Genomic DNA, 27,630 nt, shown 5'->3' with positions numbered 1-27,630 from the left:
GAAACAGAAATCAAAACCACAATGAGATACCACCTCACACCTGTCAGAAAGGCTAAAATTAACAGCTCAGGAAACAACAGATGTTGGCAAGGATGCTAAGAAAGGGGACCACTTTTGCACTGATGGTGGGAATGCAAACTGGCATAGCTGCTCTGGAAAACAGTGTGGAGGTTCCTCAAAAAAATTAAAAATAGAGCTACCCTACAACCTAGCAATTGCACTATTAAGTATTTACCTAAATGATACAAAAATGTGGATTCAAAGGGGGCACATGCACCCCAATGTTTATAGCAGCACTATCAACAACAGCCAAATTATGGAAAGAGCCCAAATGTCCATCGATGGATGAATGGATAAAGAAGATGTGGTGTGTGTGTGTGTGTATGTATGTGTGTGTATATATATATACATATACATATATATATGTGTGTATATATATATATATATATACACACACACACACACACACACACACACACACACACATAATGGAATATTACTAGGCAATCAAAAAGAATGAAATCTTGCCATTGGCAACAACGTAGATGGAACTAGAATGTATTATATGCTAAGCAAAATAAGTTAGAGAAAGATAAATATGATTTCACTCATATGTGGAATTTAAGAAACAAAACATGACACAGGGGAAGGGAAGGAAAAATAAGATAAAAACAGAGAGGGAGGCAAATCATAAGAGACTCTTAAAAACAGAGAACAAATCGAGGGTTGTTGGATGAGTTTGGTGGGGTGATGGGCTAAATGGGTGATGGGCATTAAGGAGGGCACCTGTTGGGATGAGCACTGGGTTATGTGTATGATATATGTATGATATATGTACATATATGGTTATATGTAAATGATAAATCACTAAATTCTACTCCTGAAACCATTATTACACTGTATGTTAACTACCTTGGATTTTTTTTTTTTTTTTAAAGATATAAGCCCTGAAACAAAGAAATTCAGGAAAGGAAATGCTACATCATCATATAGTTCTACATACAAAAACTCCAGTATGATCTCATTTAAACTAACTAAATATGCAGTGACCCTATAGCTGCTTGTCACATTTTAAGATACTGGGAGTTGCCATTTGAATTTTGGGAGTGATACAATTCAACTCATATGATAATACAAAAAGGTTAGGAAGAAGACAGATGATACGAAGGGTCCAACACCATTTTACCGTCTGGATAGTGGCAAAAAGAAAGTCATACAATAGTATAATAAGTTAAGATGCACTTAAATACTCTAGATTAACCAATAATAGAAGAATAAAAGAGTATGTAGCTACACCAAGTTCATAGAGGGGAGAAATGGAAATTAAAAAAATTAATAAATCCAAAAGAAACCAAGAAAGGAAAGAACAACAAAAACAAGGCCATAAAACAAGGACAAACAGAAAGCAAACACTGAGATAACAAATTTAAATCCCAAAATGTCAGTAATACTAAATATAAATGAATTAAATGCTCACCCAAGATTTCAAAAACTGTAATACTTAAATTTAAAAAACCATATGCAAAAAGAAGGCAGTAACAGATTTCTGGAAAATAAACATCAAATAGGTAACTAAACATGAGTCAAAAAGAAAAATCAAAAGAGAAATTAGAATATTGAATTGAGGGGAGCCTCGGTGGTTCAGTCAGTTAAGCGTCCGACTTTGGCTCAGGTCATGATCTCACAGTTCATGAGTTCAAGCCCCATGTAGGGTTCTGTGCTGACAGCTCAGAGCCTGGAGCCTGCTTCAGATTCTGTGTCTCCCTCTCTCTCTGTCCCTCCCCTGCTCACGAGTTGTCTCTCTCTCTCTCTCTCTCTACAATAAATAAACATTAAAATAATAAACATTAACAAAAAGAATATTTTGAATTGAATAAAAATGAAATATAATATAAAAATTTGTGGGATATAGCTAAGATGTAATATAAATATATAAAGGTATAAAATTATGTTTAAATTAAACAGTGTTCAGAGGAAATTTACAGCAGTAACAGTAAAGAAGGAAGTTCTCAAATCAGTGACCTAAGCTTCCACCTTAAAAAACTAGAAAAAGCAAATTAAACCAAAATAAGTAGAAGACATGAAAAAAAATCAGTGAAAGAGTAGAAAGCAATGAAATACAAAACTGAAAAACAATGAAGAAAATCAGTAATACTGAAAGTTGATTTTTAAGGAAAACCAGTAAAATGCATGTACTTTAAAAGACCCTGATCAGAAATAAAACAGAGGACACAAATTACCATTATCAGAAACAAAAGACATCATTACAGATATTAAAATGATAATAAAGGAATATTACAAGCAACTGATGCCAATACACTTAAAAGCTTAGAGGAAACGGTCAAATCCCTTCAAAGATAGAAACTACCGGCTCACTTAAGAAAAGAGACGTAAGGGGCGCCTGAGTGGCTCAGTCAGCTTAGTGTCCAGACTCTTGATTTTGGCTCAGGTCATGATCTCAAGGTTTCATAGGTTTGAGCTCTGCATCAGGCTCTGTGTACCATGTGGAGCCTACTTGGGATTCTCCCTTTCTTCCTCTCTCTCTGCCCCTCCCCCACTTGCACTCTCTCTCAAAAGTAAATAAATTTAAAAGAAAAGAAAAAAAAAAGAGACATGACATTCTATACAAATGCTTGTAAAAAAGAAAATATGACAGAATACTTCCCAATGCTTTCAGTGAGGCTAAGTTACCTGATATGAAAATCAGACACCAATATGAAAATAAAACAAAGTTATAGACCAATCTCCCTCATGAACATAGACATAATTAAAAAAAAAATTCTCATCCAGGGGCACCTGGGTGGCTCAATCATTTAAGCATATGACTTCAGCTCAGGTCGTGATCTCATTGTTTGTGAGTCAGCCCCACAACAGGTTCTCTGCTCAGTGTAGAGTCTGTTTTGGATCCTCTGTCTCTGTCTCTCTCTCTCTCAAAAATAAATAAGCATTAAAAAAATTCTCATACACATTCACAATACATGAAAATGATACTAATGACAAAGTGGAGTTTATCCCTGGAAGATAAGTTTATCCCTGCTTTAATATTTTCTCTCTCTCAATATATATACAATACATACTATACATATATATATATATACACACAATACATTGTATACAATATACATTGTATACATACAATATTGTATACATTATATGTATATAGATAGTATATATTATATATATATTTGTGTGTTTACATATATATATTATTTTTAATTTACATCCAAGTTAGTTAGCATATAGTGCAACAATGATTTCAGCAGATTCCTTAATGCCCCTTACCCATTTAGACCATCCCCCCTCCCACAACCCCTCCAGCAACCCTCCGTTTGTTCTCCATATTTAAGAATCTCTTCTGTTTTGTCCTCCTCCCTGTTTTTATATTATTTTTGATTCCCTTCCCCTATGTTCATCTGTTTTGTCTCTGAAAGTTCTCATATGAGTGAAGTCATATGATATTTGTCTTTCTCTAATTTCGCTTAGCATAATACCCTCTAGTTCCATCCACGTAGTTGCAGATGGTAAGATTTCATTCTTTTTGATTGCCGAGTAATACTCCATTGTATATATATACCCCATTTTCTTTATCCATTCATCCCTGGATGGACATTTGGGCTCTTTCCATACTTTGGCTATTGTTGATAGTGCTGCTATAAACATGGGGGTGTGTGTGCCCCTTTGAAACAGCATCCCTGTATCCCTTGGATAAATACCTAGTAGTGCAATTGCTGGGTTGTAGGGTAGTTCTATTTTTAATTTTTTGAGGAACCTCCATACTGTTTTCCAGAGTGGCTGCACCAGCTTGTGTTCCCACCAGCAGCGCAAAAGAGATCCTCTCTGCATCCTCGCCAACATCTGTTGTTGTCTGAGTTGTTAATGTTAGCCATTCTGACAGATGTTTCACTGTATATTTAAAAAAAAAATTTTTTTTTTTTTTTGGCAGAGAGAGTGTGAACAGGGGAGGGGCAGAAAGGGGCAGGGAGGGAGGATCCGAAGCAGGCTCTGCGCTGACAGCAGTCACCCCGATGCAGGGCTCGAACTCATGAACCGTGAGATCATGACCCGAGCTGAAGTCGGACGCTCAACCGACTGAGCCACCCGGTGCCCCTTTTTTCACTATATTAACACATAAAAGAGAAAGGCCACATTATTGTCTTATTTGATGCAGAAAAAATTTTCGACAAAATCTAACATCTATTTAAAATAAAAGCTATCAAAAAACTAGAAACAGAAGGGACTTTGCTCATCTTGATGAAGAGCCTAAATCTAACATCATTCTTAAATGCTTTCTAAGATCAACAAGGAAACCAAGATATCTTCTTTCATCACTTAAAACTGGAGGTCCTATCTAATCAAAAAGGCAACAAAAAGATAGTTAAGGCCTCAAAATTGGAAAGGAAGAGGTAAAACTGTATTTGCAGGGCACATAATCATCTATGTAGAAAAATCTCAAGGAGTGTACCAAAATAAATAAGTAAGTAAATAAATAAATAAGGTACTAGGACCAATATGTGAATTTAGCAAAGTTTCAGGATAAAAGATCAATAAATATATAAAAATCAATTGTATTTCTATATACTCACAAAGGCCATTAGAAATTGAAATTTAAAAATGCCAATTAAGAAGAGTATAAAAAATATGGAATATTTAGGTATCATTTGACAAAAGATGCTCCTAAGAGAAATTAACAAAGACTTAAATAAAATGAGAGATATACCATGGTCATAGATCAAAAAACTCACTATTGCTCAGATGTCAATTCTCCCCAAATTGACCTACAGATTCAATGCAATTCCAATAAAAAGTTCAGATGTTTTTGGTAGAAACTGACAACTTGATTTTAAATTTCATATAAATGTAAAGAAACTAGAATAGCCAATACAATTTTGAAAAAAGGAACAAAGTTGGATCTACATTATTCGATCTCAAGACTTATTATATAGCTAAAGTAATCCAGACACAATTGTACTGGTGTAAATAAAGACATACAGATTAATATAACAGAATAGAGAGGCCCAGTAATAAACCAACACAAGTGATTTTCAACAAAGATACCGTGACAATCCAATGAGGAAAGGATAACATTTTATTTTTATTTTTTTTTTTTTCAACGTTTTTTATTTTTATTTTTGGGACAGAGAGAGACAGAGCATGAACGGGGGAGGGGCAGAGAGAGAGGGAGACACAGAATCGGAAACAGGCTCCAGGCTCCGAGCCATCAGCCCAGAGCCCGACGCGGGGCTCGAACTCACGGACCGCGAGATCATGACCTGGCTGAAGTCGGACGCTTAACCGACTGCGCCACCCAGGCGCCCCAAGGATAACATTTTAACAAAAGGTGCTAGAACACTGGCTAGCTATAAAAAAAAAAAAAAAAAAAAAGTATGAAACTCTACCCTTACCCTACATAATGTCAAAAATTAACTTAAGAAGGTTCACTGACCTAAATCTAAAAGCTAAAACTATAAAACTCCCAGATGGAAACATTGGAGAATCTCTTACAGACTTGGGGTTTGATAAAGATTTCTAAATTAGAACATAAAAGCAACTTAGTATACAAGAAAAAAGCTGGATAAACTGAATATCTGAATTTAAAACTTTTGCTTTCAAAAGACACTATTACTAAAATAAAAACCAAGTCATGAAGTGGCAGAAGATATCTGCAGAACACACAGGTGACAAGGACTTGTATCTAAAACATAAAAAACTTTAAACTCAATAATATGACAAAAATGGGCAATAGGTTTGAACAGAACTTCACAAAAGAAGATATTTGGATGGAAAATAAACACATGAAAAGGTGCTCAGAATTATTAATCATCAGGGAAGTGGAAATTAAAATCACAATGAGACTAGAAGGGCTAAAAGGAAAAAGAATGATGATAGCGAGGTTTGGTCAGGATGTGGAACAATTACAACTCTCACACATTTCTCGCAGGAATGTAAAGTTGAATAGCCGCTCTGAAAAACAGTTTGGCAGCTTCTTACTTATTTAAATATATGCCCATCTCATGTTCCAGTCATTCCACTATAAGGCATTTACCCAGGAGAAAGGTAAGCATATATTGGCGTAAGACTTGTAGATGATACTTCACAGCAGGTTTACTTATAATAGCCATAAACTGGAAACAACTCAAATGTCCATCAACTGGTAAAAAGATTTTTAAAAACCCCAACTGTAATATATCCATACAATAAAATATTAGTACTAAAAAAGACAAACTATTGAAACATAAAGAAATATGGTTAAATCTCAACATTATGCACAGTGAAAGAAGCCAGACAGCATAAAGCACATACTGTATGCTGCTTCCATATACATAATGTTAGATCATGCAAACTTCCTATACTAATAGAAAGCAGAGACAGGTTGCCAGGAGACAGATGTAGGGTGGAGAATGAGAGATTATAGAGGGGCATGAAAAGACCTTTGGGAGTGATAGATCTGTTAAATATCTTGATTCTGATGATAGTTTAACAGGTAAATAGGTATCATAAAATGGATGAAACTCAACACTTTGAATATGTGCAATATATGTCATTTGCATATCAGTAATCTTTATTACTGTTAAAAAGGAGAGATAGAATGCAAACAACAATTGATCAACACAAAAGAAAATAGATGAAAAAAAAAACTTAGAACATGAAGGACAAATGGAATACTAAAAATTAGTGAAACAATCCTAAAGATAAGTCAAAATTTGAGAGAGAAAAAGAACATAAACCAGGATGGACATATAAAAAACAAATAGTAAGATGGCAGATTTAAATTCCAAAAGTTCAGCGATTTTATTAAACCAAAAATAGAATACATGTTTCAAAGAAATTCAATACTGTCAGACTAGATTTTTTAAATTTCACAATAATAGGGGGCATGGGGCACCTGGCTGGCTCAGTCCAGAGAGCATGTGACTCTTGATTTTGGGATTGTGAGTTTGAGCCCCATGTTGTGTATAGAGATTACTTAAATAAATAATTAAAAAAAAATAGGAGGCATATCTAAGGAAAGAAAAGTGTAATAGGATGGAAAAATATGTACTTTGTAAACAGAAAGTAAAAAAAAAAAAGCTAATATAGCTATATTAAGATTAGAATAAGAATAATTAAAAATTAAAAAAAGCACTACCAGAGAGAAACTGAAATACTTCATATGGTAAAAGGTTTGATTTATCAAAAAGATGTAATTATTCAAAATTCAAAGGCACTAATACCTTCAATATTTACAAAGCAAAATCTGACAGAATCATAAGGAAAAACTGACATACGAAATTTCTCACTGGAAGATTTTATTTTATTTTATTTTTTATTTATTTTTTTTTCAACGTTTATTTATTTTTGGGACAGAGAGAGACAGAGCATGAACGGGGGAGGGGCAGAGAGAGAGGGAGACACAGAATTGGAAACAGGCTCCAGGCTCTGAGCCATCAGCCCAGAGCCTGATGCGGGGCTCGAACTCACAGACCGCGAGATCGTGACCTGGCTGAAGTCGGACGCTTAACCGACTGCGCCACCCAGGCGCCCCTCTCACTGGAAGATTTTAACACCTGTCTCACTCTAATTGGTTAAACAATAATAAAACCTAATAATAACGGTCAAATGATTTTAAAACATAACTAACAAACTTTAACTGACATATATACATTACTTATCCACAGTTACACAATTCTTTCAAGAATACTGAGTATTTGTAATAATTGACCACATAGGGTAGTCCATAATGCGAATCTCAACACATTTCAAAGGACTGAAGTCAGAGTATCTTTTCTTATCACAAAACTTAATTACACAGAAAGTTAATAACAAAATGATAATTAGAACATTTTCATGTGTTTGCAAATTAAGAAATATATTCTTAAAGAGTCTGTGGTTTAACAAAGCAATCACATTGAGATTAGAAATATTTTAACTGAATGATAAATGAAAATACAAAATATTAAAACTTGTGGCTTTGTAGCTAAACCATTTCTAGAGGGACGCTTAGAGCCTTTAATGCATATGTTGTTACAAGAAATATTGGAAATCTATGTGGTAACTCTCCATCTTTAGAGGTTAGATAAGAATAACAAACTCAAAGAAAGTAAAATGAAAGAAATAATAAAAGAGCACTAATCGGTGATACAGAAGAGAGGCATACAATATAGAGACTCAAAAAATTCAAAAGATCTTTTTTTTTTTTTAATTTCTTTATTTTGAGAGAGAGAGAGAGAGAGAGAGAGAGAGTGCACATGTGCTCAAGCACCAATGGGGGAGGGACAGAGAGAGAGGAGAAAAAGAATCCCAGGGAGATCAAGCCCATATCTAGCTCTGCGCTGACAGCACAGAGCCTCCTTAGGATTCTCTCTCCCTCTCTGTCTGCCCCTTCCCTACTCACGCAAGCTCTTTTTCTCTTTCTCCCTCTCAAAAATAAACATTAAATAAAGAACATATAATGAACTCTCAAACTTTAATCACAGAAAAAGCAACCAACTGAATTAGAAAAAAGGCAGAAGACATGACGATTTCACTCTGAGAGGATATACAGACAACAAAGAAGCGAAAAGATGTTCAACATAAACAATCAGTAGGGAAAATAGAATTAAAATCATCATAAGATACGACTACGCACTTATTGCAGTATCTAAAATGTAAAAAACTGAAAACACCATATGCTCGTTAAGATGAAAAAAACTGGATCTCTCATATATTGCTGTTAGGAATGTAAAGTTTACAGTGCAGCCACTGTGTAAAACAGTGTGGTAGTTCCTCAAAATGTTAAACCTAGAACTACCAGATGACCCAGCAACTTCACGTTTAGATACCCAAGAGAAATATAAATATTTTAAATCCAATAACCAGAGGAGATGGGTGTGACAGAAAGAAGCATGAGAGTTATCTGTGTGTTCTCTATCTTGAATAGTTCTATATCTTTATATATATAGTCTATGGATGTGATAAAATGACATTCAAGTACATACAAACCACTGCACTAATGTCAATTTCTTGGTTTTGATATTAAACTGTAGGTGTAGAAGATATAACCATTAGGGAAAAATGGATGAAAGTTAAATAAGAACTCTGTACTGCCAGGTGCCTGGGTGGCTTAGTCCATTTAACTTAGTCCTGGGTGGTTGAGCATCCAGCATTGGCTCCGGTCATGATCTCACAGTTTGTGAGTTTGAGCCCCACATTTGGCCTCGTTGCTGTCAGCATAGAGCCTGCTTCGTATCTTCTGTTCCCCTCTCTCTCTGTCCCTCCTCTGCTCACACTCTCACTCAAAAATAAATAAATCGTTAAAAAAAAAAAAAAGAATTCTCTACTGCCTTTGCAACTTCCCATGAATCTGAAATTATTTCAAATAAAAGTTTAAAAAAAGAAGAAATGTTTCATATTTTATAAGTCCAGCATGTGATTGATATCAAACCTAGCAAAGATTTAAGAAAAGAAAATCAATCTTTCTCATAAGAAAAGGCCAATCTCTCTCATAACCATAAAAACAAAAATCCTAAACAAAGTACTGTCAAATCAAAACAATAAAATAGGTTTATTCCAGGAAAGAAAGGTGGTTTAATATTAGAAAATCAATCGATATAAATTATCTCATTAACAAAATAAAGGTGAAAAATCACATGATCACCTTAATCAACAAAGAGGAAGGTATTTGATAACATTTTATAATATTAGTTTTTAATGAATAAAAATTCTTAGCAAAACTAGGAAGAGAATTTACTTAATTTGATTTATAAAAAACCTAGAATAATGTCAATGAAAATGGCAGAGTAAAGAACTCCAAATTCCATCTCTCTATAAAAGTAAGAAAAAATGGGCAAAAACTGTGACAATCAACCCCTTCTTAACTCTGGAAATTAGTCAAAGGCTTGCAGCACCACAGGTAACATGTATTCGAGAAAATCAGCTGATTCTTCATATAAAGAGCAAACTTTCTGATGTAGAATTTAATGTAATCGACACAAAAATACTCACTGGAGTTGAAAAGAGAGTAGATGAACTCAGTGAGAACTTCAACAGAGACAGAAAATATTAAAAAGAAGCAGTCAGAGCTGAAGAATTCAATAACTGAAATAAGAGACTCATTAGAGACAATCAAAAACATATTAGAAAATGCAGAAGAATGGATCAATGATTTGGAAGACAAGGTAATAGAAAGCAACCAAGCTGAGCAGAAAAATGAAAAAAGAATAATAAAAAAATGAGAATAGGTTAAAGGAATTCTGTAATATCATCAAGCAGAAAAATATTCATATTCATATAGGGATCCTAGAAAGGGAGGAAAAAGAAAAGAGGGCAGAAAACTTATTTAAAGAAATAACAGCTGAAAAATTCCCTAATCTGGGAAGGAAACAGATTTCTAGGTCTGAAAATCACAAAGCCCATAACAAGATGAATCCAAGGAGGTCAATGCCAAGACATACAGTTTAAATGGCAAAGACTACTGTTAAAAAGGGAATTTTAAAAGCAACAAACAGTTACATTAAAAAAAAAAACAAAAACAAAAAAAAACAAACTCAAACCAAAACAACAACCCAAGAAATCTGTCAGCTGATTTTTCAGCAGAAATTTTACAGGACACAGGGAGTGGTATGACATATTCAAAGTGCCAAACCTACAACCAAGAATACCCTGCAAGGTTATCATTCACAATAGAAGGAAAGATACTTTCCTACACAAAAGTTAAAGGAGTTCGTCACCACCAAACCAGTCTTAAAAGAAATGTTAAAAGGAATTCTTTAAGTAGAAAGAAAAGGCCATAACTAGAAGAAAGATAATTATAAAAGGAAAAATTTCACAGGTAAAAGCAAACGTAAAGGAAGGGTAGGAGATCAATCACTTACAGTGTCAAGGTGAAAATGCAAAAGTAGTAAAAACAACTGTATCTACAAAAACTATTCAAGGGATACACAAAATAAAAAGATGTAAAATATGACATATACATAAAATGTGGAGGAGGGTATAAAAAGTTAGTGATTTTAGAACATGTTTGAACTTAAGCCATCATCAATTTAATATACACTATATATGAACTATATATGATACTATATATATGAACTATATATGATATTATATATGAATCCAATGGTAAACAGAAATCAAAAACTCATATGGATACACAAAAAATAAAGGAAAAGAATCCAAGTATAACACTAAGGAAAACCATCAACTTACAAGGAAGAGAGCAAGAGAAGGAGGAACAGAGAACTACAAAAGCAATCAGAAAACAAGTAACAAAATGGCAATACATACTTACCAATAATTACTTTAAATGTAAATGGACTAAATGTTCCAATAAGAAGACACAGGGTGACTGAATGGATAATATAACATGACTCAACTATATGCTACCTACAAGAGACTCACTTCAGACTTAAAGGCACACGCAGACAGAAAAATGAAGGGATGGAAAAACATTTACTATGCAAATGGAAGCAAAATAAAAGCTGGGGAAGCGATGCTTGTATCAGACAAAATACACTTTATTTAATTTAATTTTTTTTTTTTTTTAATTTTTTTTTTCAACATTTATTTATTTTTGGGACAGAGAGAGACAGAGCATGAACGGGGGAGGGGCAGAGAGAGAGGGAGACACAGAATCGGAAACAGGCTCCAGGCTCTGAGCCATCAGCCCAGAGCCTGACGCGGGGCTCGAACTCACGGACCGCGAGATCGTGACCTGGCTGAAGTCGGACGCTTAACCTACTGCGCCACCCAGGCGCCCCCAAAATACACTTTAAAACAAAGACCACAGTAAGAGACCAAGAAGGGCACTACATAATGATAAAGGAATTAATCCAATGAGAGGATGTAACAATTGTAAATATATATGCACCCTAGATAAGAGCACCTAAATACAGAAAATAAATATTAACAAACATAAAAGGAGAAATCGACAGAAACACAGTAATAGTAGGGGACTTTAACACCCCACTTACATCAATGGATAGATCATTCAGACAGAAAGAAAATCAACATGGAAACAGTGGCTTTGAATGCACATTAAAACAGACAGACCTAACATATATATAGAACGTTCCATCCTAAAACAGGAGAACATACATTCTTTTCAAGTACACATGAAACATTCTCCCAGACAGATCATATGTTAAACCACAAAACAAATCTCAATAAATTTGAGAAGATGAAATCACATAAATACCTTTTCTGACCATAGCAGTATAAAACTAAAAATCAATTACAGGGAAAAAACCAAAACAAAACCAGAAAAAACACAAACGTGCAGGTAAAACAACATACTACTAAGCAATTAATAGGTCAATGAAGAAATCAAAGAGGAAATTAAAAAATACATGGAGGGGCACCTGGGTGGCTCCGTCAGTGAAGTGTTGGTTGATTTCAGCTCAGGTCATGATCTCTTTTCTTTTTTTTATTTTTATTTTTATTTTTGGGACAGAGAGAGACAGAGCATGAACGGGGGAGGAGCAGAGAGAGAGGGAGACACAGAATCGGACACAGGCTCCAGGCTCTGAGCCATCAGCCCAGAGCCTGACGCGGGGCTCGAACTCACGGACTGCGAGATCGTGACCTGGCTGAAGTCGGATGCTTAACCGACTGCGCCACCCAGGCGCCCCATGATCTCATGATTTGTGAGATTGAGCCCTGCGTCGGGCTCTGCACTGACAGCATAGAGCCTGCTTGGGATTCTCTCTGCCCCTCCCCTGCTTGTCCATGTTCTCTCTCTCTCTGAAACAAATATTAAAAAAAAAAAAAAAAAATACATGGAGGGGTGCCTCGGTGGCTCAGTTGGTTAAAAGCATCCACCGTCAGCTCAGGTCACAGTCTCACTGTTTGTGAGTTCAAGCCCTGCGTTAAGCTCTGTGCTGACAGCTCAGAGCCTAGAGCCTGCAGTCTGTTTCAGATTCTGTGTCTCCCTGTCTCTCTGCCCCTCCCTGATCACACTGTGTCTCTCTCTCTAAAAAATAAACAAGCATTAAATAATAATAATAATAATAATAATAATAAATAAAAAATACATGGAGACAAATGAAAATGAAAACGCAATGGTCCAAAATCTTTATCTTTGGGATGCAGCTAAAACAGTTGTAAGGGGCACATTTACAGCAATACCTGCCTACCTCAAGAAATAAGAAAATCTCTTTGCTCATATGTGGAATTTAAGAAACAAAACAAACGAGCAAAGGAAGAAAAAAAGAGAGAGACAAACCAAGAAACAGACTCTTAACTATAGAGAACAAACTGGTGGTTACAGAGGGGAGGTAGGTGGGGGGAGGATGGGTGAAATAGGTGAAGGGGGTTAAGGAAACACTTATCATGATAAGCACTGAGGAATGTACAGAATTGTTGAATCACTATACTGTATACTTGAAACTAATATAACACTGTATGTTAACTGTACTGGGATTAAGTAAAAAATTTAATAAAAAAGAAATGGGAAAAATCTCAAATAAACAGTTCTAACCTTACACCTAAAGAAAGTAAAAAAGAACAAACAAAACAAGGCTCACAGCTAGTACAAGCAAAGAAATAATAAAGGTTGAAGCAGATAAGTGAAACAGAAACAAAAACAACAACACAACAGAAGAAAAGCTCAAGGAAACCAAAAGTCGGCCCTTTGAAAAGAGAAACAAAATTGATAAAATTGTAGCCAGACTCATCACCAAAAAAAAAGTGGACCCAAATAAGTAAAAACAGAAATTGGGGAAGAAAATAACAACTGACAACACGGAAACACAAAGAATTATAAAGAATATTACACAAAATTGTATGCCAACAAATTGGATAACATAGAAGAAGTTGGTAAATTCCTAGAAACACAGAATCTTCCAAAAGTGAATCATGAATCAACAGAAAATCTGAACAGATGGATTACCAGCAATGAAACTGACTCAGTCATCAAAAAACTTCCAACAAACAAAAATCCAGGACCAGGTGGCTTCAGAGATGAATTCTAGCAAACATTTACAGGAAAGTTAATACCTATTCTTTTAAAACTTTCAAAAAAAAAAAAAATAGAAGAGGAAGGAAAACTTCCAAATTCAAGCTATGAAGTCAGTATTACCATGATACCAAACCAAAGACACTACAAAGAAAGAAAACTACAGGTCAGTATCTCTGACAAACATAGATGCAAAATCCTCAACAAAATATTATCACACCAAACTCAACAATACATAAAAAAAACTTGTCACCACAATCAAGTGGGACAAACCCATAGTTGCCATCATACGCAGTGGTGAAAACTGAAAGTTTTTCCTTTAAAGTCAAGAACACAACAAGGGTGTCTGCTTTCACCTAGTTTATTCAACATAGTCCTTAGAAGTCCCAGCTGCAGCAATCAGACAACATAAAGAAATAAAAGGCATCCAAATAGGTTAGTAAGAAGTAAAACTATTTGCAGATAGCATGGCACTGTGTTTAGAAAACCCTAAAGACTCCACCAAAAAAACATTAGAATTGATAAGTGAATTTGGTAAAGTTGTAGGATACCAAGTTAATATACAGAAATCTGTTGCATTTATATACATTAATAACAAAGTAGCACAAATAAAAATTAAGAAAACAGTTCCACTTATGACTGCATCAAAAGAGTAAAATACCTAGAAATAAATTAAACCAGGGGTGAAAGACTTGTACTCTGAAAAATATGACATTCATGAAAGAAACTGAAGATGACACAAATGGAAAGATACACCATGCTCATGGATTGGAAGAATTAGTGTTATTGAAATGTCCATACTACCCAAAGCAATCTACAGATTCAATGCAACCCCCTTTCAAAATACCAACAGCATTTTTCACAGAATTAGAATAAAATTTGTATGGAACGACACACACACACACAAATCTCGAATAGTCAAAGTAATCTTGAGAAAGAAGAACAAAGCTGGGGGTATCACAATTCTGGATTTCAAACTATACTACAAAGTTACAGTAATCAAAAGAGTATGGTACTGGCACAAAATCAGACACAAGGATCAACAGAACAGAAGAGAGAACCCAGAAATAAACCCATATCTATACGGTTAATTAATTTAGGACAAAAGATGCAAGAATATACAATGAGGAAAAGATAGGCTCTTCAATAAATGATGCTGGGAAAACTGGGGAAAGCTACCCATAAAAGAATGAAATTGGACCACTTTCATATGGTACACACAAAAATAAACTCAAAATGGATTAAAGATCTAAATGTGAGAACTGAAACCAGAAAACTCCTAAAAGAAAACATAGGCAGTACTCTTGGACATTAGGCTTAGCAACATATTTATGGATATGTCTCCTTAGGCAAGGAAACAAAAAGAAAAATAAACTATAGGAACTAAATCAAAATAAAATCTTTGCACTGCAAAGAAAACCATCAACAAAAAGGTAACTCACAGAATGCGAGGAGACATTTGTAAATGATATGTCTGATAAAGGGTTAATATCAAAAATTTACAAAGAACTTATATACTCAACACCAAAAAAGTCAAACATTACAATGAAAAAACAGAAGACCTGAGTAGACATTTTTCCAAAGAAGACACAGATGGTCAAGAGACACATGAAAAGATGCTCAATATCACTCATCATCAGGGAAATGCAAATCAAAAACACAATGAGATATCACCTTTTACCTGTTAGAATGGAGATAGTATCAAAAAGACAAGAAATAACAGGTGTTGGTAAGGATGTGGAAAAAAGGGAAAACTTGTGCACTGTTGGTGGGAATGTAAATTAGTGCAGTCAATATGGAAAACAGTACAGAAGTTCCTTGAAACAATAAAAATATAAATACCATGCAATCCAGTAATTCCAGTACTGGGTATTTACCCAAAGAAAATGAAAAGACTAATTTGAAAAGATATATGCACCTCTTAAGTTTACTGCAGCATTATTTACAATGGCCAAGATATGGCTAAGTGTCCATTGATAGACAAATGGGTAAAGTAGATCACACACACACACACACACACACACACACACACACACACAGAAATAGTATTCAGTCATAAAAAAGAATGAGCTCTTGCCATTTGCGACAAGGATGGCCTTAAAGGGTATTATGCTAAATGAAATAAGTCAGACAGGAAAACTATACCTTTTGATTTCACTTATATGTGGAATCTAAAAACCAAAGACTCTTAAATACAGAGAACAAACTGGTGGTTGCTAGAGGGGAGGGGAATTGGGCGTGGGCAAAAGAGATGAAGGAAATTAAGAGCTACAAACTTCCAGTTATAAAATTAATAAGTTACAGAGATGAAAAGCACAGCACAGGGAATACAGTCGATAATATTGTAACAACGTTGTATGGTGACAGATGACGACTTACTGTGGAAAGTATAGAGTAATGTACACAATGTCAAATCAATAATGTTGTACACTTGAAACTAATATAACATTGTATGTCAATTATACTTCAATTTAAAAAAAAGCACAGCAAACTCTGTGGCACTTTAACTGACCCCAGTCATATACCCTTTTCCACAGCTCATCACAGCCTGTGCAAATAATAACCGATTCCTAATTATGGCAGGAGCAGAATGAGCTAATTTGCAAAGAAGTAAAAACAATTATTTGTTCTAACCTGTCTGCTGGCTGCCTGGAATACTGGTCCAAAAAGCTTGTCTTTATTTTGCCTAAGTCAAAATTGGCCTAATTCTAAAGCTGCTACCCTGGAGGCATTGGTTGAAAACTTTTACAGGCTGATATCTTAGCCGCTGCTGACGGAGGTGACAGAAAACAGTTGGGAAAGCGACAGATTAACCAAAAAGCATGGGGGGAAAGGCTGAGGAATGAGATCCTCTGACATTGCCAGGAATCTAGAAGTCCATGTGCATGCTCAAGGCTATGAGCATGCTCAGAAAAGACCTGAAAATAATCTAAGTTCTCACTGGCTGCTGACATTGAGTCTCTTTGGAAACAGAAAAGAATAGGGCAGAGTTATAAACCACCAGGCAATCTCCAACACATACACAGAGGCCATGGCAAAGACTGGAAGAATTTTGGGCTCCAGGTATTTAAGGAAATCTCTGTCCAATTACTAGCTGTTCACTAAGCTAAGGAAACAGAGTTCAGTGCTCACACATGACAAAAAATACAGACTTCAGAAAATTAGTTCAGAAAAAACCCCACTAAACAGACAACTACAATTAGCCCAAATAACAACAAATCCTAGGAAGGAGAGAGAATCTGGTTTCCAGAGTTGCCAAGTTATAATATTGATAATATCTGGTCTTCAATAACAATAACAAAAATTACAAGCCCTGCAAAGAAAAAAGATAGTATGTCCCATACAAAGGAATAAAGAAACAGAAACTGTGCCTGAGGAAGATCAATGTACTTTCTAGATGAAAGCTTTAAATCTGCTATTTTAAATATGTTCAATGAACTGAGGGAAACCAAATAACTAAAGGCAACATTTACACAAAGACCTGTATGTGGGTGTCCAGAGTAGCTTTGTTTATCACAGCTAAAGAGGAGAATCAATCAAATGTCTATTAGCTGATGAATGAATAAATAGTATGTGACGGATCCATACAATGGAATATTATTCAGCCATAAGAAGAAATGAAGTACCATTAAATGCTACAACATGGATGAACCTTGAAAACATTATGCAAAGCCAAAGACAAAAGAGCACATATTACATGATTCTAATTAAATGGGATGTCTACAATAGACAAATCCATAGGGGCAGAAAGTAGATTCGTGGTTGTCATGGACTAGAAAGGCTGAGAATTGGAAATAACTGCTAACAGGTAGAGGGTTATTTTTATTTTTTTGGTATGATGAAAATGTTCTCAAATTAGATACTGGTAATGGTTGCACAACACAGTGAACAGACTAAAAATCACTAATGAGTATGCATTAAAAAAATCTTTATTCATTTTGAGAGACAGAGAGAGAGACAGAGAGGGAGAGAGAGAAAGTGTGAGTAGGGGAGGGGCAGAGAGGGAGAGAGAATCCTAAGCAGGCTCTGCACTGTCATCACAAAGCTCAACTCACAAACCATGAGATCATGACCTGAGCCAAAACCAAGAGTCAGATCTTTAACCAACTGACCCACTCAGGCACCCCAAAGTGTATGCACTTTTAAATGGTGAATTTCAAGTTATGTGAAATATATCTCAATAAAAATTCTATAAAAAGCTGGCAACATAGGTCATATTTAATAATGAAATGATAAAATTTTAAACAATTTCACAGCTGAAATAAAAAGTTTCAATGATAGAAGTTTTTGAGATGGGTAACAAAACAAGGATACTTGTCATGACTTCTATTCTACGTGTACTGGAGATCCTAATTAGCACAAAAGAAAAAAATGCATAACATACAAATAAATAGAATTTAAAAATAAATTTAGCAAGGTTGCTGGATAAAAGGTTATTAAAAAAATCCATTATATTTCTATATATCAAACGTAATTAGAAAGTGAAATTAAAGAAACAATATCATTTACAATGTCCTCTAAAAACACTAAATACCCAGGGAATAAATCCAAGAAGACAATGCGCAATATGTACACACAAGAAACTGCAATACATTATTAAAGTGTTTTAAAGACATAAATGAATGGGTTTATTCATGGTTTGTAGACTCAATGCTGTCTGGATGTGAATTCTTCCAAACTTGATCTCTATATATTCAATATAATCCCAATTGAGTATTTCAGCTGACTAATTTGTGGAAAGTGACAAGTACTTCAAAAATGTGTATGAAAATATAAAGTGGAAATCTTGTAGAAGGAAAACAGAGCTGGAAAATTATTGCACCAGGTACCTATTACAAAGCTACAGTAATAAATGCCGTATGGTATTGGCATAGGATGGACAAGTAGATTCACAGAACAAAGTAGAAAGCCTCAACAGACCCACACAGTTACAAACACTTGTTTTATGATAAAGATGGTTATTTGTAGAGTTGTAGGAAGCAGTATTTTCATTAATTGAGTCAACTTGTTTGAGAACTTTTGAAAAAAAAATTACACTTAAACATTACTTCACCCCAAAACACAAAAATAAATTCCAGGAGATTATTGATCTAAATGTGAAAAACAAAACATTAAAGTTTGTAGAAGAATTTAGCAATTAATCTTTATGACTTCAAGGTAGGAAAAGATTTCTTAAACACAACACGAAAAACACCAAAGAAAGGACAGTAAAGGAAAAGCATGGTAATTAAAATTAGTGACTCTCATCATCAAAAGAAACCATTAAGAGAGTAAAAGGGCAAGCCAGAGTGGAATAAAATATATGTAAAAGACCTGTTTACGAATTATATAAAGAACTCTTTACAAATCAGTATAGAACGCATAGGCAACCCAATTCTCCTATTCACATAGGAGAATATTAGTGTCCAAAAACATAAGAAAAGGTATTCATTCAATCTTATTGATCAAAGAATATGCAAATTAAACCATATTAGATATCACTATATACCTACCAGAATGGTTAAAATATAAAAGACTTGATGAAATGTTGCAAGAATGTAGAGTAACTGGAATGTTTATATCCTGCTGCTGAAGTATAAATTGATAAAAATATTTTAAAAAATAGTTTAGAAGTAAAGTTGAGCTACGACCCTGCAACTTAACCACAAAAATAGAAATGTTCACATATGCATACTAAAAGTACAACAAAGTTCACAGGAAAATTATTTACTGTAGCCTAAAGCTGGAAAAAATACAAATTTTCAACAGAATAAATTCTGCTACATTTCTAAAAGGACTACTATACGGTAATGAAATGAACAACCTACTTCTACACACAATAATGGACACATCTCACAAATATCACACTAAATGGAGGAAAGCAGATGCAAAGGAGTACACATGGAATGTGTTATGGACTGAATTCTGTGTTCCCCCCAAATCATGTGTTGAAATCCTAATCCCCAATGTGATGATATTGGGACGTAGGGCCTTTGGGAGATGATTAGGTCATGAGGGTGGAGCCCTCATGAATGGGATTAGTGCCCTTACACAGGAGACCCCAGAGAGCTCTCTCACCTCTTCTGCCATGTGAGGACACAGCGAGAAGACCGCTGTCTATGAATTAGGAAGAGGGCCCTCACCAGACACCGAATCTGCCGGCGTCTTGATCTTGGACTTCCCAGTCTTCAGAACTGTGAGAAATAAACGTTTGTTGTTTAAGCCACCCAGTCTATCATACTTTGGTTATAGCAGCCTGAATGGACTAAAACAGGATGATTCCATTTAGAAACTTCAAGCAACAGGTTAAACTAACCTATGATGTTAGAAGTCAGGGTGGTTTTATCTTTGTGGAAGAAAAGGAAGGTACAGACCAGGAGGAAGAATGAGGGAGGCTTCTGGACAATGGCAATGTTCTACATCCTGATCTTGGCAACAGTTAACTTGGTTCAAATCGTGATAGTTCACTGAGCTGTGTATCTGTATTTTATGTGCTTTTCTGTATTTTACTCAATTAAAAGAAATGTTTTAAAGTTTATTTACCTGTTTTTTCTGTGTTTTGTTTCTGTTTTCCAGCCAATCATCCATTTGTTCCTCAATTTCTTCTATAGAAGTTCCATGATCATAAGATTGAATATATGCACTTTCTAAAGGCGTATATACAGGAAATTCAGGTTTTGGTTTTTTTACTTTAACTTTCTTCTGTTCTAAAAATGTTTAAGAGAATCAATTATTGATATTTGTTAAGAATAAAAAAGAATTTTAAACATTTTATTCATACTGTATCTTGAAAAAATTGTTCTTTCATCAAAATAGAACTCTATACAATGGAATATAATTTAGCCATAAAAAGGAATGTAATCTTGCCATTCGTAAGAATATAGATGAACCTCAAGGGCATTATGCTATGTGAAATAAATCAGAGAGAGAAAGACAAATACCTGTGATCTCTCTAATATGGGGAAGCTTAACAAAACAAAACCCAAACCCTCAATAAACCCACTCACAAATACAGAGATCAGTGGTTGCCAGAGGTGGGTGTGGGGAGTGGAGAGATGGGTGAAGGGGGTTAAAAAAGATTACAACTGCTTTGCTGTAAATAGCTAGCTGTTTTATTGTGCATTAGCTACTGCACTGTTTTTACATAAAACTCAGAGATGCTAACGATGAGATGATGATCATGATATAACCACTATATCAATTTGTATAGATCTTTAGTTTTCAAAGTACTTTTCATGAAACATTTCATACTGACAAAAGAGCCTGGTCATTAGTGTTTTAATTCTATCCTTACCACCGAATAGTGCCATAATATTGGGCAAGTAACTTAACCCTGTTAGAACAAGTGTCTATTTTCTCATTTGTAAAAGAGAGCTAAATCTAATCTTTTAAGTTGATATGCAGAAAATTATATAACTCTAACATACTACGTGGTATAACAGTGGCTCTTTAATGAATAGCATATATATTCATCTTTTCAATATTTTAACAAAGGCAAAATCTAATCTGGTGGCAGCAGGGATAGTTATCAATATCAACTGGCCTCTTCAAATCCCATTTTTTAAAAAACATTTATTTTTGAGAGAGAGAGAGAGAGAGAGAGAGAGAGAGTGAGAGCAAGGGAGGGACAGAGGCAGAGGGAGACACAGAATCTGAAGCAGTCTCTAGGCTCTGAGCTGTCAGTACAGAGCCTGACACTCAGAGCCTGACATGGGGCTGGAACTCACTAACTGTGAGATCATGACCTGAGCCGAAGTCGGACGCTTGACCAACTGAGCCACCCAGTCACCCCAAATCCCATTTTGATTAGAGTCAATACTGAGAAGAAACTCCATTCTTAATTGCTACAGTCGAATGCCTTATAACCATATCTTCACTACTGTGTGTGCATGTGTGTTTGCAGATTCTATAATGCTGATGGTAAAATTCATGATATTGGCATAGAAATAGATAAATTCCTAGAAGAGAACCGAGAATCCCTAAACATTTCAATTCAGTGGGAAAATGATTTAATAAATGATGCAGGTGCAACTTAATATCCATTGGAAAGGAAAGTAGACATAATTTTATCCAATATGTAAAAGTAACTTCCAGTTAGATAAGAGACTTGACTTTAAAAGCCCAAACAATAAACATCTTGCAAAAAGAAATCTAAAAAATTACATGCAATATTTAAAGATGAGGAAATTTTAACTAAGACTGAAAACCTAGATGCTATAAAAAAGATAAAGAATAAACAAATAAAGGGGCGCCTGAGTGGCTCAGTCGGTTAAGCGTCCGACTTCAGCTCAGGTCATGATCTCACAGTCCGTGAGTTCGAGCCCCGCGTCGGGCTCTGGGCTGATGGCTCAGAGCCTGGAGCCTGCTTCCGATTCTGTGTCTCCCTCTCTCTCTGCCCCTCCCCCGTTCATGCTCTGTCTCTGTCTCAAAAATACATAAAAACGTTAAAAAAAATTAAAAAAAAAAGAATAAACAAATCAAGAGAAAGAGATAATATATTTGGAAAGAATATCTACAATTTAGAGTACAAATAGAAGATTGATCTATAGAATATATAGAGATAGTATATATTGACAAGAGGGTAAGCACCCAACAGGAAAAAAATGGGCAACATTTACAGAAGAACAAATCCAAATGGCCAAGAAACAAGAAAAAATACTCACAACCTCTAAAAGGTTAAAGAAATGCAGATTGAAGTAATAACAAAATATGATTTTATACCTATCGTATGACAGAAATGTAAAAATCCAACAAAAGGTACTGCTGGCAGGGAAAGGGCCATCTCTACATTGGTGGTAGAAATTTGAATTATTATATTACAGCCTTTTCGGAAAGTGATCTAAGAGAATCGATTAAAATAAAAAAAATAATCTTTTCTCCAGCAATCCCCTCAGAAACAAAAGCATTAAAATGTAATTGTATGTAAGTATGTGGTATATATGTATATGTGTCTGTTAGCATGGAGATACAAAACTGTTAATGTAGTACATGAATATTAATAGAAGAAATGACTGAATAATTGTTGGTGATGTATCTATACTAAGGAATATTAAATTACCATAAAAAGATACTAAAGTACAGCTATACCAGTTGACTTACAGGGATTTTCATTGAGTAATAAAGCAAGATACAGAAAAGCATATAAGATTCTCTATTTGCAAAGCAAAATAATGCCTCTTCAAATCCCTATATATGCTTGCATATATATTTTCATCTAAATACATTTGAATATTATTATAAGAGTATGGGGAAAAATATGGATGAATGCCTACAAAGGTATGTAGGGGGTACAGATAAAGAGGAAGGGAAGAGACAATAAAGGGAAAGAAAGAAACATATCAGTAAAATAAATAATATATGTGAATGTATATTTATATATTTCTACCAAGTTGTAGATATCAATAAAAAAACAAAATTTAAAGATTATACAACATAAGTCTTTCTGAAAATACAATTTCTAAAACCAACAAACCTACAGCTTATAAATATTTACTAAATTCTTGCTGCTTTAATAATACAGGGCTAAGACTATAGCAACTAACATTTTACACTTGGCAAAACCTCTCATATATTAAAACAAAAACAAAAACAGGTGTTTTCAAAACATGCCTAAAGGAAAAAAAGTCCTATCTGCTAACTACCCTCATCTTTCCTCCAGATTTCAATAAACTCTATATAATTAGTGTGGGCCCAGCTATCATGAATTTTGGGGTTGTGAACACATCCGTGTTTATAGTTCATCCAAGAAAAAAAAATCTAAGATCTTTAAGCAGCACAATGAATTTCATGGGGAAGTAGTTAAATAGAAAATATAGAGTATTTTTGCTGGAATTGTAAGTCCTATTAAAATTTTGTAAGTTATGGGCTTCAAGTTAAGATAGATTGATTCCTAATGGCAAGCCTGACAAAGGCAAGAAACAAAAACTAGCTAACCAAGAACAGAACAAGTATTGTTAAAATGTCTATACCACCCAAAGCAATCTATACATTCAATGTAATCCCCATCAAAACAACACCAGCATTCTTCAGAGCTAGAACAAACAATCCTAAAATTTGTATAGAACCAGAAAGATGCCAAATAGCCGAAGTAATGTCGAAAAAGCAAAGCAAAGCGGGAGGCCTCATAATTCTGGACTTCAAGCTATATTACAAAGCTATAACCATCAAGACAGTATGGTACTGGCACAAAAAAGAGACATGCAGATCAATGAACAGAACAGAGAACCCAGAAATGGACCCACAACTGTATGGTCAACTTATCTCCGATAAAGCAGGGAAGAATATCCAATGGGAAAAAGTCTCTTCAACAAATGGTGTTGGGTAAACTGGACAGCAACATGCAGAAGAATAAAACTTTCTTATGCCATACACAAAAATAAATTCAAAATGGATTAAATGTCTAAATGTAAGACAGAAAACCATCAAATCCTACAGAACACAGGAAGCAATCTCTTTGACCTTGGCTGTGGCAACTTACTAGACATATCTCTGGAGGTAAAGGAAACAAAAGCAAAATTGAACTCTTAGGACTTCATCAAGATAAAAAGCTTCTGCAGAGGGGCACTTGGGTGGCTTAGTCGGTTAAGCATCTGACTTTGGGTTAGGTCATGATCTCATGGTTCATGAGTTCAAGCCCCACATTGGGCTCTGTGCTGACAGCTCAGAGCCTGAAACCTGCTTTGGATTCTGTGTCTCCTTCTCTCTCTGTCCTTCCCCACTTGTGTGCTCTCTCACTCCTTCTCTCTCTCAAAAAAAAATAAACATTAAAAAAAAAAAAGCTTCTGCACAGTGAAAGAAACAATCAGCAAAACTAAAAGGCAACCTATAGAATGGGAGAAGATATTTGCAAATGACATATCGGATAAAAGGCTAGTAGCCAAAATCTATAAAGAACTTCTCAAACTCAACACCCAAAAAATAAAGAATCCAGTTAAAAATGGGCGGAAGACACAAATGGACATTTTTCAAAAAAAGACATACAAATGGCTAAGAGACACGTGAGAAAATGCTCAACATCACTCATCATCAGGGAAATACAAATTAAAACCACAATGAAATACCACCTCACACCTATCAGAATGGCTAAAATTAGCAACTCAGGAAACAACAGATGTTGGCAAGGTTATTTTCCACAGAAAAAGATGTTTTCTGCAGAAAAAGGAGAATCCTCTTACACTGTTGGGGGGAATGCAAACTGGTACAGCTACTCTGGAAAACTGTGGAGGTTCTTCAGAAAGTTAAAGATAGAACTACCCTACAACACAGCAATTGCACTACTAGGTATTTACTCAAAGGACAAAAAAAAAAATACTGATTTGAAGGGATACATGCACCCCGATGTTTATAGTAGCATTATCAACAACAGCCAAATTATGGAAAGAGTCCAAACGTCCATTGGCTGATGAGTGGATAAAGAAGATGTAGTATACATATATGATGGAATATTACTCAGACATTAAAAAGAATGAAATCTTGCCATTTGCAACAACATGGATGGAACCAGAGTGTATTATGGTAAGCAAAATAAGTCAGAGAAAGACAAATACCACATGATTTCACTCATATGTGGAATTTAAGAAACAAAACAGAGGAACATGGGGGAAGGGAAGGAAAAATAAAATAAGATAAAAACAGAGAGGGAGGCAAACCATAAGAGACTCTTAACAATAGAGAACAAACTGAGGGTTGTTGGAGAGGAGGTGGGTGGGGGGATGGGCTACTTGCATGGTGGGCATGAAGGAGCGCACTTGTTGGGATGAGCACTTGGTGTTATATGTAAGGGATGAATTACTAAGTTCTACTCCTGAAACCGATAGTACACTATATGTTTCCTAACTTAAATTTGAATAAAATCTTGGAAGAAAAAAGAAAAGATAAATAATTTCCAAGGTACTCTGTCTAGTGAATGAAGAGAAATGGTTTCCTCTCAAAAGAAAAATTTTACACAGTATGATTTTTAAAAGGAAGGAGAGGGCGCCTGGGTGGCGCAGTCGGTTAAGCGTCCGACTTCAGCCAGGTCACGATCTCGCGGTCCGTGAGTTCGAGCCCCGCCTCAGGCTCTGGGCTGATGGCTCGGAGCCTGGAGCCTGTTTCCGATTCTGCGTCTCCCTCTCTCTCTGCCCCTCCCCCGTTCATGCTCTGTCTCTCTCTGTCCCAAAAATAAATAAAAAACGTTGAAAAAAAAATTAAAAAAAAAAAAATAAAAGGAAGGAGAAATGAGCCAAATACCATCTTAAAGGAGTCCTTCTGTTTAATGCTCCTATTCAACAAAACAATGAAGAGTTTGGGTCTTCATTGGAACAAAAAACAAAATATTCTGGCATAAGTAGCCTATCTTCTCATATATCTGGAAACTTACACTAAACAATTCAACTAGTGGGCCAGCTACTTAGACCAAATACTTCCTGTCATATGTTGCAAAAGTGTTTATTATGCTAAGACACATTTGCTGAATAGTAATTTGGGGTCCTTGACCATTAACCTGAGGATATTCTTTAGGTCTTAACACTTGTATCTCTATGGTGTTGAAAACAGTAGAACAGAGTTTAAATTGAGCAAAGTCATAACGTCTTAACTTGTTATCTTCTTCTTCTAGCAGGCACAGAGAATTTCTCTTTGGAAATGCTCCGACAATAGTGCAGCAGTTATTAATGAAACATAACTTGGGAAAGGAAATACGTTTTATTTAATTTTAATTTTTATTTTATAGAGAGAGTGCAAGAGTGGGGGAGAGGGGCAGAAGAAGAGAGAGAGAATCTTAAGCAGGCTCTACACTCTGGTGTGGAGCCCGATGCAAGGCTCCATCCCATGACCCTGGGATCATGACATGACCTGAAATCAAGAATCAGATGTTCAACCAACTGAGCCACCAGGTGCCCCAGGAAGGAAGTTTTAGTTTTAAGCACTATACTATAACGCAGAACTGAAAAACTAGATTATGTCAGAAAAGCTATCAGAATAGGAAAGATTTGGAATCACGTCATTAATATGAAAAGTGGTAGAAAAAAGAGGAAGCAAGTAGTCAGAAAAACTAGTTTCTATGTCATTAGTCCTTCACCAATACATTAGTACCTCCTTTACATTACTCATCTCTAAGTCTCCACCTATAAAATGAAATATCTGCTCTACCTATCTCACAGCACAGGTGCAGAAGTTAAATCCTGGCTTGTATGGGAATGTGCTCTAAATATTAAGGAGGGATAGAACCGTCTTCTAAATTAAGCTCTTGGTAAAATCCCTTCCCTTCTGTCTGCTTTTTCCAGTGAAGTTCCCATTTCTTCGACCTACGGAGGTCCAAAACCTTGGGAGTCCTCAATCCCCCCTTCTCTCTTATATCCTGTATGAAATCTGGTAGGAAATCTTGTCTCGAACTTAAAATACATAGAGTTCCATTTCTTCACTTTTATCACCCTGATCCAAGCCATCACCATTTCTTGTCTGGATTATTAAAAGAGCTCCCAACTGGTCTCTTTGTTTCAAGTCCTTGTTTCAGTCTGTTCTTCACCTCACAGTCACTCTTCTGAGAACACGTGTCAAATCATGTCACTCCTCTGCACAACCTTCCTGAGACCTCCCATTTCACTAAGAGTAAAAGCCAGGTTCTTAGAATATAAGGCTCCAAGTGATTTATGCCTCCTTTCATCTGTTTCCTCTACTTGAAACCCACTCCCTTGTCTGCCTTGCTTACTCCCTAACCCCTTGCAGGTCTTTGCTCAAATGTCTCTTTATTATTGAGGCCTTCCTTG

The 27,630-nt window shown here is 35.3% G+C and overlaps 1 protein-coding gene across 1 annotated transcript in view; it reads right to left on the bottom strand.

The window, feature by feature from the left end:
• DNAJC1 (DnaJ heat shock protein family (Hsp40) member C1) overlaps positions 1 to 27,630 on the bottom strand; it is a 220,174-nt gene that overhangs the window by 83,343 nt on the left and 109,201 nt on the right. The window contains exon 8 of the mRNA XM_086714779.1: positions 20,429 to 20,592. Coding sequence (XP_086570905.1) covers positions 20,429 to 20,592 — 164 coding nt within the window. The remainder of the gene's footprint in view (positions 1 to 20,428; positions 20,593 to 27,630) is intronic.

The sequence above is a fragment of the Puma concolor genome, chromosome B4 (genome assembly GCF_028749965.1).
Source record: "Puma concolor isolate L17-30 chromosome B4, mPumCon1.1.hap2, whole genome shotgun sequence".
In the NCBI taxonomy this organism is placed as follows: Eukaryota; Metazoa; Chordata; class Mammalia; order Carnivora; family Felidae; genus Puma; species Puma concolor.
This window is presented reverse-complemented; position numbering and strand designations above follow the sequence as displayed.